Source organism: Haplochromis burtoni, unplaced genomic scaffold (genome assembly GCF_018398535.1).
Source record: "Haplochromis burtoni strain Fernald_Lab_line unplaced genomic scaffold, NCSU_Asbu1 Contig_61, whole genome shotgun sequence".
In the NCBI taxonomy this organism is placed as follows: domain Eukaryota; kingdom Metazoa; phylum Chordata; class Actinopteri; order Cichliformes; family Cichlidae; genus Haplochromis; species Haplochromis burtoni.
The window spans coordinates 541,833-554,908 of record NW_024582422.1 but is presented as its reverse complement, the minus strand read 5'-3'; the positions used below and the strand labels follow the sequence as shown (position 1 = coordinate 554,908).

Sequence of the window (13,076 nt, the reverse complement as noted above, 5' to 3'; positions counted from 1 at the left end):
CTTGTGTTGTGTCTCAATACCTGACTGAGGGTGCTCACAGGAAGTTTCCTTCTGAGTGAGCCTTCTAAAATAAGAGTCTGCTTTTGGACATTTGGTTTCAGAGTCCACATTTTTGCCAAATAACATAAAAGAAAAACGTGGCAGATAAGAACCGATTGGTTAAAGTCGGCGTCTCCATCGCGTTTCTCTCACTTTGGTCTTCTGGAGCTCGTTCTTGGGTCGTTGTGTTGGGAGCAGTGTTGATTAAGTTACTTGAAAAAAGTAATTGGTTACTAATTGCTGATTATTTAAGAAAGTAATCTTGTTACTTATCTGATTACTTATTTTCAAAAGTAATTAGTTTATTACTTAGTTACTTTTTAAAAACATGATACACAACCTCAATACATAATAAAGCAATAGACCTTTCAGCCCAATTCTATTTTCTCTGCATAATCAATCATATAAAACTGAATCAAATGAAAAAGTCTCTTTAAAACTTGTTTTATTAGTTTTAATCTTTTAACTACCATGCACATTTATGCACATTGCATCAAGCACAAATTAAATTATATGCAGTCTCTGGCTTGAAGAAATTTAATATTTAAACCTATTTTCTGTATATTCCAGCATATAAAATAATTGCACTCAATTTTTCAATTAGATGCAAGTAAAACACAGCAAAAATAAATAAAATCAAAGATTCAGCAGCACTAAGTCCTATCACTCTTAAATCTATTTTCACCTGTTTAGCAGGAGTGGGGCCGTCAGAGGTTTGCCCGTTGTCTCAGTGGGCATGTCCGTGGGGATATGGGGGTTTCTTTGTAAATTTCACATTCCTGTGGCAGCGTGCTAGGTGCTTGCTCAGATTTAAAGTTTTATTTTTATGCTGTAAAAAGAAGTTTTCTTCCCATGCAGTGTAAAGCGGACGCTAATGTTTTGTCACTTTTTACGGAATCCAGCTCAAAGTAATGTCAGTACTTCCAAGCTTTAAACGCTGCATGGTCGTACTCACTCCCACACTACATATGATCCATTATTGATCTACACACGTCTGTTGCACGCTCGTACATCATTGTCATGAGACACAAACAAAATCACTGTTTAGTAATGCAGTGTGTTTACAGGAAAGAAAGAGTAATGTAATTACTTTTTACAATAGTAATCTCTTACTTTACTCATTACTTGAAAAAAGCAATCATATTACACTAACGCCCACCTCTGGTTGGGAGACCCAGCTTTGCTTCTCAGTGGATCCTTCCTCCTTTCTTCATGATTCCTTCCAGTTTGATGAAATTCCCAGTTCCCACAGCATAATGCTGCCATCACCATGCTTCACAGTGTTTCTGTGTCCACTGAGCGCCAGTTTAATTTCATTTGACCAAGGAAGGTTCAGTCTGCAGGATCTTTCACCAGGTTGTCCTTGGCATCCTTCAGTCTGGCTGTAAAGTGTCTGTTTTTTGTCTCCATGCCATTCCTGTGCAGGGTTACACAGGGTTACAATCCCTGACTCTTCTAAATCGTCCACGTGTCTCTACAGATGGACTGGGGTCAGAGACATCTCTCATCTTTTCTTCAGAGAAGATTGAAGGACACAAAGGTGGTGTAAAGGTGATATCCAGCATCATACAACTTCCTTTTACTGTCAAAATGTTAAAAAAGGTTGTTGGAGAAGCACAATATTCTTGCTGTGGTGTGGGAAGTTACGGAAAAGGCTCTCCTCAAAGTTTCAAACAACCTTTTGCAGATAAATGTGTGCCCGGCTCTGCATTTGATACCTTTTATCATCGTTAATCTTAATCAAACCACATGGTAGGGATCCATGCCATGTGTTTGAGTGATTCAATCTTGCTGATGAAACATTTTCAGTCTCACTGTCTCGTGTGGTGTTCCTCAAGGATCTGGTTTAAGTCCCTACTTATTTCCATTGTATATTCTGCCATTAGGTCACATAATTAGTTTTAATACTCTTCATCAACCGTACCTCTCCTTTAAACCTTACATACAGTATATATTATCTGTTGTAACTGTCTTAATGGAAAAAAATTAGCTTTTTAATATGGGAGTCTATGGTGACTGACCCACAGCTGGAGACCTGCTGGAGGGCAGAGGAGTTGCAGCTTTGTGTGTTCAGCATCTAAATCAGTGAGACCGTGTCTGATTAACTTTTACTGAAGAACAAACTCTAAAAATCTCTCTAGAACCTAAAGTTGTGACGTCTCTTTGTCTTCACCACTCATAAAGCTTCATCTGGCAAGTAATAAAACATAGATCTTCCTGGAAGCTTGTTGTTCTTCTAAGAAGTCAAACTGCTGACTTTCAGCCTGCAGCAGAGCAGTAAACAGCTGCTACTTCTTTCTGCTTTATGAACTCGAGCGCCTGCAGGAGGGGATCCAAACCCCGACAGGTTCGTGTTTACATTGGATCAACTGTTTGTTCTCCATTTTCACCTTCGGGCTGTTTTTTTACAATCGGAGCTCTCTGAGGAGGTTACATCCGACCAGGAAACTCCTCCGAGTGCAGACGATGCTCTCAGAGCTGCTCTCACTCTGAACTGCTCACTCTGCCAGACTGCTCACATCAAGACTTTAATGTTTGGGTTTTACATGAAACACTGAAAAAGCTCTGAAACTTGATTTCCATCGTTTTTACAGCAACGTGCATATAAATCAGATTTTGACCTGCTGGGCTGGTTGATGCTTAATGCAGCAGTGCCAAAGAACCACTTAAACAGCCAACAGGTGAAGGAAGTGAAGCCATAGAGACTGATCGTGAGGTACTCATCACTTTGCACACGTTTAGGTTTGAAGGTAGTTGGCTCAGGCTCATGCCGCTCTGCGACCGCCCACCTTTGTTTTTCTCGTTATCATTGTTCTTCTGGCACATAATTAGCGTGAGCTGCAGCTGTGAGCGGCGGCCCCTGAGCGCCCCGGCTTAGTAAACACAGGTGAGCTCACTTTAACGCCTGAGCAGGTGAGCCAATCTCTGTGGGAGCAGAGCCCACAGAGAGGAACATTATGGGATTCTTGAAAATCCTCTCAGTTCTTTAATAGCTTTAATTTTTACATGAAGACATTGATTCCATGTCAACACAGCCTGAAACTAACAATGAGTTTAATATCCAGCTGATGACAAACTGAATTCATGCAATCCACAAATAAACATTTCCTTACAGATTCAAAGAGCAGGTTGTCTGCGAATCACAAGGTTGGTGGGTCAATCCCTGGGTGCCCCAGTCTGTATGCCAAATACAAGCAAGACACTGACCCTGAGCAGCTGTCCGATGCATTCATCAGACTGTTAGATACAAAGTGTTTGCATGAACTGATGTGAATGAGGCATGTCGTATGAAGGGCCGAGTCCATCTACCAAAGCAAATATTTATTTTCTGTGAAACCTTTCAGCCAAGATAAGACGCTCACTTCAGAACTCCGCTGGGAAATTTCAAAAAATGTGGGGACCCTTCCTTGATGCTTTTCAAAATCTATAAGAATTTTTCAGCAAACTCTCTTAAGTCAGGTGTGGAAATGCAGTGTGCGAGTGCAGGCAGTGACCTGGGTGGGAATGAATGGGATTGTTTTGCAGGGATTATGTTACTTTGGGATATATTATACATTTGTTTATATTTTTCTCTTTGTTTCCCTTTTTTCTTTTTCTTCTTTCCTTTTATTTCACAGCCGAAGATACATTTCTGAACTCATTTCACAGCTTAAATGTACTACTTAAACTTAATGTACAGATCATCTGTAATCCTTCTCTTTTCTTTCTGTTTATATGTATAATATATATGTTGATGCTTATGTGTATAAAAGGAAACCTCTTAATAAAAAAGACATTGTTTAAAAAACCTTTCAGCCAGTTTGACTTTGACCAGTCATATTTATTTATTTTTCTTTTTATATTTTGTTTTTAAAACTAGTTAACATGAGTTGTACGACTGAAGCTGAACCCCTGCCCAGCTGCGCTTTCATATTACAGGACTTATAGAGTACTTACAAAAACATCAGACAACATCCAGGTGGTGTGAGTAACTAAAAGTAAGGTTTTCATGCTGTTTACTTGATGTTGGTATTTGCACTTGGGGTAAACACTTGAGGGCAAATTAACATCAGGCACTAAAATGACCTCACTGATGCTACTGTCAGCCCCCCCGGGCATTTCAATCTGATCAGTTTTACACTGGACGTCCTTCCCGATGCGACCCCAGGGAAATGCACGTCTTGTCGTCCTTTCTTCAACGCCTCCTGTTGGAGTTTGTCAGGAGGTTAAATGACCGCATGCTCCTGTTAGCAAGATCAGCTGTGATTTTATTAGAATGATCTGCAGTAAACATCATTATGAACTCTGAGTCAGAGCAGAAGAGCAGTAAGGGTGTTTTGTTTGGCAGATCTTCCAGTTTAACATGAGCGCAGCAACACTGACGCCACTCTGTGGGCACGCCTGCAGCTCAGGTGGGAGGATGGTTGTCCTGGAGGAAGCTCTCTGAGGGAACAAACAGGCTGGAGCGCAGCCGAGGAGCCTCAGACGCCAGGAGAAGGAGAGGAGGACGACCGGTTCCAGGCTGTGGATGATGGCACAGAGTCCGACAGAAGGAAGAGGAGGAGAGATCGGCCCGCAAGACGTGCTGAGAGGATGCGCAGACGGCGCTCAGAGGACGAAGAGCAACATGATCCGAGTGTTCATCAGCTCCACGTTCACAGGTCAGATTACCTCTGTGGGCTCAGAGCGAACCTACGCATGCTGCTCAGCACCAGTTTGAAGCTCAAACATGAAATCCCATCAAAGCTGGAACTGGTTTAACGATGAAGAGCTCTGCAGCTGCTCTTCATCGTTAAACCAGAATGATGAACAGCTGCAGAACTTTCACAGATCTATTTTTCTCCAGCTCCATCAGTCTGGATCTGATTCTGCAGCACTTTCAAACATGACTGACTAACTGATAACTGTTCTCCAGAAATACAGGTCAAAGGCTACAGAGTTATTCTGCTGGGTCAGGTGCTGCTGAAGCTGAAATAATGAGACAAACTGAGGAGCCTCAGACTGACCTGAAAACTGCTTTTCTGCTTCTGTAATGAGCTGATGTCATCAAATCACGTCTTTATAGGATGAATACGATTATTCTGATCATGCAGAGTTAATCTGATCAAGTGGGAAAAAAAGAAACATGGAGCTGAGCAGAAAGGTGCTTTAACCATTACATACACTGGCGATGGAGCATTTCCTGTGCTTGTTTTTTGGTAGTAAAAAGGCTGAAATGCCTTTGAAGTGTCCACGTAATGAAGTGTCATGTCCATGTAATGCACACAGTTTGAACAAATATACAGTGGGTATGGAAAGTATTCAGACACCCTTAAATTTTCCACTCTTTGTTATAATGCAGCCATGTGCTAAAAATAATTTAAGCTCATTTTTTCTCATTAATGTGCACACTGCACCTGATATTGACAGAAATACACAGAATTGTTGACATTTTTGCTGATGTATTAAAAAAGAAAAACTGAAATATCACATTGGACATTCATGTTAACAAAACATGTAAACATTTATCCACTCTCTCTCTCTGTCACTCTTAGGGAGGCACTTCAAGTCCTTGAAACGAGGAACCAAAGCTATGTAAAGCACGTGTTCTAAACGAATCCACTTGGCAATTGTATCAGTCAAAATTTTCAAGGTAGACTTACTGAGCCCCTGATGCTCTGTGAGTGGTTTGTCGCAAGCTGGGTGATGCATTAGCCAAAGTTCTAGCAGCATCCCCAACTAACGTATGCCCCCTCACAACCGGATCAGGGTTGTGACGGGGCGTAAATACCAGGGGCTCTGAATACTTTCCGTACCCACTGTAGATGGGAAGTCGTTAGATTGCGTTTGACCTTGTTGTGTAAAGACTGCTGAGAGTTGGTGTGATACAGACTTTATTTTTGGTCAGGGAGCAGTTTCTTCTGGCTCAAACTGCATGGTTTCAGCCAGAGAGCGCTCAAACCATGCAGGCTTATATTTTCAGATATCTCACAAAATCAGCTAAATGTCAAACACAGTGAAAGTGGAGCAGGTTGAAACTTTGTATCTCGCTCTGCTCCTCTGGATCCGGGTCAGAACATCGGGACGATGTCTTCCACTTTTATTCTGCATTTTGATCTGTTGTGATGTTTTAATGTCAGATGTGTTGTCTACGCTCATGATGATAAAGAGTCCAGATGTGGATCAAAGTGTCATTCTCAGTTCTGAGCTCGACTTCCTGTACACTTGTCCAGATCAGATCTCAGAGTGAAGGTTCGTCTCTGCTCCAGGTTCATTCACTGAAACTCTCAACTGAGACCTTCTTTGCTCTTCTGTTCAGTCTTAACTTGATGTGAAGCCAGCTCAGACGCTCTGATTGGTTGTGCTCTGAGCGCCTCGTGTGATTGACAGTTTCTCTGATCTGTGTTCAGATATGAGCAGCGAGAGGAAGGCTCTGCTGGAGAAAGCTTACCCAGAAGTCCGGTCCTTCTGCTGCGGGCTTGGCTTGGTGTTCGAGGTCAGTTCACACGTGTTGTGCTCATTAAACCTCATGTGAAACTGTCATTCATGAGGGTTTGACCATTTCTACTCCTTTCCTGTTTTATTTTGAAATCAAGTCTCCTAACATGCTTGTGTTTTCCCCCAGTTTTCTGCCCACTTTGTTCCTCCTCTTTCACCTGCTGGACCGGTTTGTTACCTTCATGTTTTCTTTCCTTTTTCACTTAGATTTGATCATCTTTGTGTTCACGTCTCTTTTTTTCAGTTTCTGCCTATGTGGCATGTTTTCTCCATGGTTTGGTCTCCTACCTGCTGATGAAACACCTCCAAGGTGCACAGGTCTGGAGACTCCGCCTCTTTTCCACGGACCAAGGCAGAAATGATCAACATAAATGACCTGTATCCATGTGAAACAGACTAGTGCCAAAAAACTGCTGGGGTCAAAGAACCGCTGACATCAGCGGTATTTTAGTAGCTATGGCAACAAAGTCTCAGTGATTGGCAGGAGCAGATTTTCCTCACACAGGAAATGCCAGCTTTTCTGCCGGTGTTACCAGACTGGGACAGTTAATGTGTCTCAGGGTCAGTTATGTGAAAGCTGCTGAGGTGTTAGTTACACATAAGGTGCCCTTTGGTGGGCTGACATGAAGCACCAGGTAATATGAGCGAGTAGAGGCTGTGAGGGTTCCTGCTATGAAGGAGCATAATAAAACTTAAATAGCTAACACTGTCACTACCTTTGTTAAACCAGTCTAGTCCAGTGTTCAGAGGTCAAAAATTACCAAACAACCAAAAACTTCAAAACAAAATCTTTATTTGAAATAGAGTTCAATAAACGTTATCATAAAACGTCCAACCTAGTCTTTAGTATGAAATCAGGAATTTGCAGCTCCTTTACTTAAATTATTACAAACCCTACTCGACAGTCACAAAGGCTGCACCGTGGACGCGGCAGCAAACAAGGACCACTCCAAGTTAACCACCAACACTGTTTATCAGGATTTCTAGCCTGAAATTAGGCAGGAAAGGATCATCTATACATGAAGACTTATTCAAACAGATTAAAAATAATAGCTTAACTGGCCCGGTCTGTTGGTAGGAACCCTCCTTGCTGCATGTGGCAACCGTCCCATCAAACCTGACGAGGTGAAACAAATACCTCAGTCCAAAGTGGACCCTCGCCTCCTATCACACTATTTTAACCCAAAGCACGATCCTTTCCTGAACCCAGCTGAAAAGTTTTTACTGCCTAAACACGGTGAAGCATAAAATCCTGGCTGTGAGCTCTAAACTGGGACAGTTCACTTCCTGGTTGGTGCGTCACAATACCAAAACAACCAAAACACACCCCATGAATAACAAATGACCCATGAGCAGGTGCGGGGCTTCAGGGCTCCACATTTAACCCACTGACCACGCATCTCCCTCCTGAACTGCTGTGAGCTGCCTGAGTGGAGGTTTATACCTGCTTAAAGTTGAATGAGGTCACTTCCTCTTCAGGTTGTGGATCTACGCTGGGGGATCCGAAACGTCCCGTCAGGAGACCACGAGGCCTGTGAGGTCTTCCTGGAGGAGATCCAGCGCTGCGAGCAGATGTCAGCTGGTCCAACGTTCGTTGTGAGTGCTTTGTCCTCTTCGTCACCGGGTCAAAGGTTAAGGTTGGACTTCAGCCACAAATGAGCACTATGTTTATTTTTATTAACATTTTATATGTGTTTAGTGGAATTGAAATGTCTCTATTTCTTTCTTGACTTTAATTTTTTTTAGTTTACGTGTGGATTATAAGTACACATAGAGCTGAAGCTGAGGCCGCAGTTCTTTTGGATCTGAATTGTGCACTCATTCTTCTTCTCTTTATTTTCCTGTTTCTTGGCTCTGAAGGCTCTGCTGGGGAACCGGTACGGCCACCGAGCTCTTCCTCGCCTCATTCCAGAGAAACTCTTTGACGCTCTTCTGTCCAAACTCTCCAAAAACCCAGAAGGCATTAAGACACTCAACCAGTGGTTTAAAAAAGACAGCAATGCTGTCCCACCCACCTATGTCCTTCAGCCAATCATAGCTCACTTCCCTCATTACATTGACCTTCGGCCTGAGAGCGGAAAGCAGCACGACAAAGATGTCCTGTCATGGCGCCTAGCAGAGACTCGGCTACTGCGACTACTTCGATCTGCAGCCACTGACGCCGAGGACACCGGCGAGATCACAGCCGAGGAGAAACAACGGTTCTACACATCAGGTGAAAGCTCGCGGACACCATGCACAGCTCGCAAATCAGGTCGCCCTCTGTTGTCTCTGTTTTCTCAGTGTTTTCTGGTTCTTCTTGCCCACAGTCACAGAGCGGGAGTTTGAGCGTGGTTTGTGGCAGAATGACTATGAATCATCTGCTCTGCTCTTCGTTCGTGAGATTCCCCGTCAGAAGTCCAGGGAGGGGCCCAAACGTTTTGCCAAGTTCATGGATGTGACCGGCGACGGCCTGCTGGATGCCGAAGCTCAGGGACTCCTCGCCGGGCTGAAGACACGGCTCTTCGTCAAATCACAGAAGATCCTCAACCTGCACTCTGTGGAGCTGAGCAGAGGAAGCATAAATCCGAAGTGCAAGGAGCATGCTCAGTACCTGGACAGCGTCTGCGAGCAGTTTGTCTCACAGATGAAGGCTCGGATTGGCGCAGCGATAGATTCACTGGGCCGGAGGAAGATGTGGGGAACCACCGAGGAAGAGGAGAAGATGGACGGGTTGGTGGTCATGGAGGCAAGGCGCCACATTGCCATCAGTGCTGAGCTTTGCAGAGGTTTCCATGGCAGGGAGGGGCTGCTGGGGAAGCTGTGCCTTGCCATGTGGGAGTCCAGTAATGTCCGCCACAGGCCGCTGGTGGTTCATGGTGGCGCCGGGATGGGGAAGACGGCGGTGCTGTGCAAACTGGCCCAGGAGATGCGTGGTGTACTGGAGGCCAGGGCAGTGGTGGTGATCAGGCTGCTCGCAGCTTGCCACCCTCAAAAACCTGACATTGACCACGTCCTCCACAGCATCTGCACACAGGTGTGTTTGGCTTCTGGTCTGGCTCCGCCCTCACCGCTGACGGTCTCCACTCACTTGGAGCTGCTGCGATTCTTCTGGGATGTTCTTGAGCAGATTTCCCAGCAGGGCGGTGCTCTGGTCATCGTCCTGGACTCTGTGGAGCAGCTTGCAGACCAACATCACGCTCACAAGCTCCGCTGGTTGCCTGTTGACCTCCCGCCCAACGTCCATGTGGTTGTCTCCATGGAAACCAACAGCGAGGCATTTGCTAACATGCGGTTTAAGTTGGAGTCTCTGGGAAGCTTCTTTGAGGCAGAGCGTTTGTCTTGCGAGGAAGGTGAACGCATCATAGAGTCAGACCTGCGAGTGTCTCAGCGGACGCTGACGTGCGAGCAGAGTAGCGCTGTGCTGCAAACTGTTGAGTCATCTGGCTGCCCACTCCACCTCAAACTCATCCTGTCTGTCGCCAAACGCTGGACGTCCTTCACGCCACTGACAGAGCTGCGTCTGGGTACCAGCACTCAGGAAATGATGTCACACCTCTTCCTTATGCTGGAGGAAAAACACGGGAAGGAGCTGGTGGGCGGGGCTTTGGGGTACATCACTCTAGCAAGGTGAGAATATGGTCACACCTTTCTGACGAACGTCAGATCACCACATAAGATCGCCACTGTTTCAGTTTGGATTTATCCATCGATTAATACTGATAACATGATTGATTGATCACAAAAAGGTGATCAGTGTTTCTAAAAGTCTGAACTCAGAAAGCCAGAAAACAACCAAAACACACAAAAATCTCATCATCTGATCACTTGACTCCACAGGGAGGGTCTGCTGGAGGCTGAGTTGTGTGATGTCATGTCCCTGGATGATGATGTCATCAGTGAGGTGTACCGGTACTCCCTTCCGCCGATTCCCTCACTGATCCGGCTGCCGCCCCTCCTGTGGGTGCGGCTAAGGCGGGACCTTCAGGACCACCTGGAGGAGCGCTGGACTGACGGAGTCGCCACCATCGCCTTCAACAACAAGTAAGAAAATCTGAGAAATGATTGATCGGAGCAGACAAATCAATCATAAATTAAAAAAAATTAAATAAATCTACATCTGGCAACCAGCTGAAATTGAAATGAAAATTGTTTGTGTTTAGGCGTCTGTCCGAGGCGGTCTCAGCACATTATCTGAGGTCAGAGCGGCGGGGGCGAAGTTTGAGGATCCTGGCAGAGTACTTCCTGGGTCGGTGGTCAGGGAAACTGAGGCCAGCGTCTCTGCCTGGTCTCTCACTGCTGCTGTCTGACAGAAAGGTACAAAATCAGGGTTCAGGTTAAAGTGCAGTTATTTGTTTTGTGAGGTTATTTAATTTAAAAAAGGATAGTGTACTCATGAATATAAGGAAATTAGTGTGTCATTACATCTTCCTCCAAACTGATGCATTCTCACAAACTCTTAATTAATGAGTTTATAAGAATGCAAAAACGCATAGGAGCAAGTTTGCAGTTTGTGAAAGCTGCCATATCAGATCAGGTTCATGATCCATGATTTATGATTGGTAAGTTTGAACCTGGAAATAATTGACATCAGACTTTACCTGAGTGTATTGTTTCAATCACCCCCACCCCTGAGTTCCCCAGGTCAAAGATCTCAGCGATAAAAATATAAATGTGTGATCTGACCAAGCCTAAACAATCTGTGGAAATAGTTTTTTGCGTCCATGGTGCATTTTGATTGATCCTATGCTGTCACAGGTCCCGCCCCAGCCGCTGTGGTTTGCTCCAGGATTGGCTAACATCAGGAAGCTGCAGGAGCTGCCCTACCACCTGCTGCACAGTGGTCTGTGGGAGGAGCTTCGACAGGAAGTTATTAGTAAGACACAACACAGGGGGAAAGGGGCATGTGGGCCCTGCTCACTCCCACTATTCTCAGCTGAGACCAAACTAAAGCGTGTCAGTGTTTCAACTACACCTGGTTTACTTCTGTGTATCTCCACTGTTCTCAGTTTACCTCTGTGTGTTTGCAGGCTGTGCTGAGTGGCTGTTCATTAAGAGCCGGCTGTGTGGTGTCTCATCTGTGATCCATGACCTGGACCAGTGCTCCAAGTACATGGACTGCACAGAGACTGGACTGATACGAGATGCTCTGGTCCTGATGAAACCCAGCTTATGCTTCCTGGAGGGACACATGGGTCAGTTAGATGTGTTCACTGGCTCATATTCACATGTCATGTTCAAGTTTTACAGTCTTCTCTCTTGCCGCAGAAGTGTCTTTGTTTTACTCCGAGCTGTTGGCCCGACTGTCCTCGCTCAACTCCGCCTTCCCCACTGTGATTGGGCGGCTGTGTAGCCAGTGCGAGGAGTGGTTACTGAAGTATCCGGATCCGATTCTCATCCCAAGGAGCAGCTTCCTGCAGCAGCCAGGGGGGGCGCTGCAGCACACGCTAAGTGTGCTGCGGGGAGGTCAGATGATGTGTTTTTGGTTTAATTTGGTTTAATTTGGTTTTTGCTTTGATTCATTCAGCAGCCTGACTCTGTGACATTTTTGCAGGTGTTGTCTGCATGGACATCAGCGTGGTGTTGAGGCTCCTAGTTGCGGGGTCAGATGACGGCGTGGTGGAGGTTTGGAGCATGCTTGACAAGCAGCTTGTCCACACCTTGCTGGGACACACAGGTGAGTCTGGCGCAGAACACACAGCTGACTGAACGATAGAACACAGGGTGTCTTCCTCCCGCTCCACGTTTGTACAGCAGGATGAAAGTAACTGTTAAAGGCTTGTTTACTTACCTGTCTTAAACACAGACAGGTAACTCATGGGATCTGTTGCAGAGCCATACGAGCACTCAATTTTTTTTGTGCCAAACCCCCTTCAGCCGATAAAAGTCCAGGCTTCATCTGATTTATGCTCTTTAGTCTTAGGGCAGCAGTGACTCCGACAGAGACACAGGCTCTCCGGCGTGTCCTGGGCCTGCCCCATCGTCTCCTAGGAGACAGCTCACCTCATCCTGCCTCCTTTCAATGTGGGGGACCAGCGGCACTACAAGCTCAGACCCGTTTCAGAGGAAGCTAATATCCACCACATGCGTCCATGATCTTATTTTTTCAGTGGTTCATATATATATATAGCACTTCTCGACTCTGAGCACACAGGTTTGCTGATCCACCTGTGGATCTCCTGCTCCATCTCCCCTCGCTGTGAACCTCAGATACTTAAACTCCTCCACCTGAGGCAGCTACTCGCTCCAACCCAGAGTGGGTATTTGATCAATAAAAAAACAACAACAAATAAACAAAACAAAAAAACAGGAACTGATGCTGAATTTCAGAGGGATAAACGTCAGTGTTAAAGCATTAACAATCAGTTTTTGTCTTGTTTCCTCTAAAAAATAAGTGAGTTTTATGCAGTTTTCTTCCACGTCATCTAGCTCTAAACCCCACCTGTCAGATCCGTCTACAGTCCGACTTGCTCTGCAGTAAGGAACCACATGGGTGATGCAAATACAGGGAGTGCAGAATTATTAGGCAAATGAGTATTTTGTCCACATCATCCTCTTCATGCATGTTGTCTTACTCCAAGCTGTATAGGCTCGAAAGCCTA

At 45.2% G+C, this 13,076-nt stretch overlaps 1 protein-coding gene across 1 annotated transcript in view; it reads left to right on the top strand.

Moving 5' to 3' along the window:
- Window positions 1-4,299: 4,299 nt before the first annotated feature.
- nwd1 (NACHT and WD repeat domain containing 1) overlaps window positions 4,300-13,076 on the top strand; it is a 14,456-nt gene continuing 5,679 nt past the window's right edge. Inside the window, exons 1-11 of the mRNA XM_005923061.3 lie at window positions 4,300-4,679; window positions 6,408-6,493; window positions 7,975-8,091; window positions 8,356-8,710; window positions 8,805-10,104; window positions 10,315-10,518; window positions 10,638-10,791; window positions 11,233-11,350; window positions 11,505-11,669; window positions 11,743-11,940; window positions 12,029-12,151. Of these exons, the coding sequence (XP_005923123.3) occupies window positions 4,547-4,679; window positions 6,408-6,493; window positions 7,975-8,091; window positions 8,356-8,710; window positions 8,805-10,104; window positions 10,315-10,518; window positions 10,638-10,791; window positions 11,233-11,350; window positions 11,505-11,669; window positions 11,743-11,940; window positions 12,029-12,151 (2,953 nt within the window). The 5' untranslated portion in view covers window positions 4,300-4,546. The remainder of the gene's footprint in view (window positions 4,680-6,407; window positions 6,494-7,974; window positions 8,092-8,355; window positions 8,711-8,804; window positions 10,105-10,314; window positions 10,519-10,637; window positions 10,792-11,232; window positions 11,351-11,504; window positions 11,670-11,742; window positions 11,941-12,028; window positions 12,152-13,076) is intronic.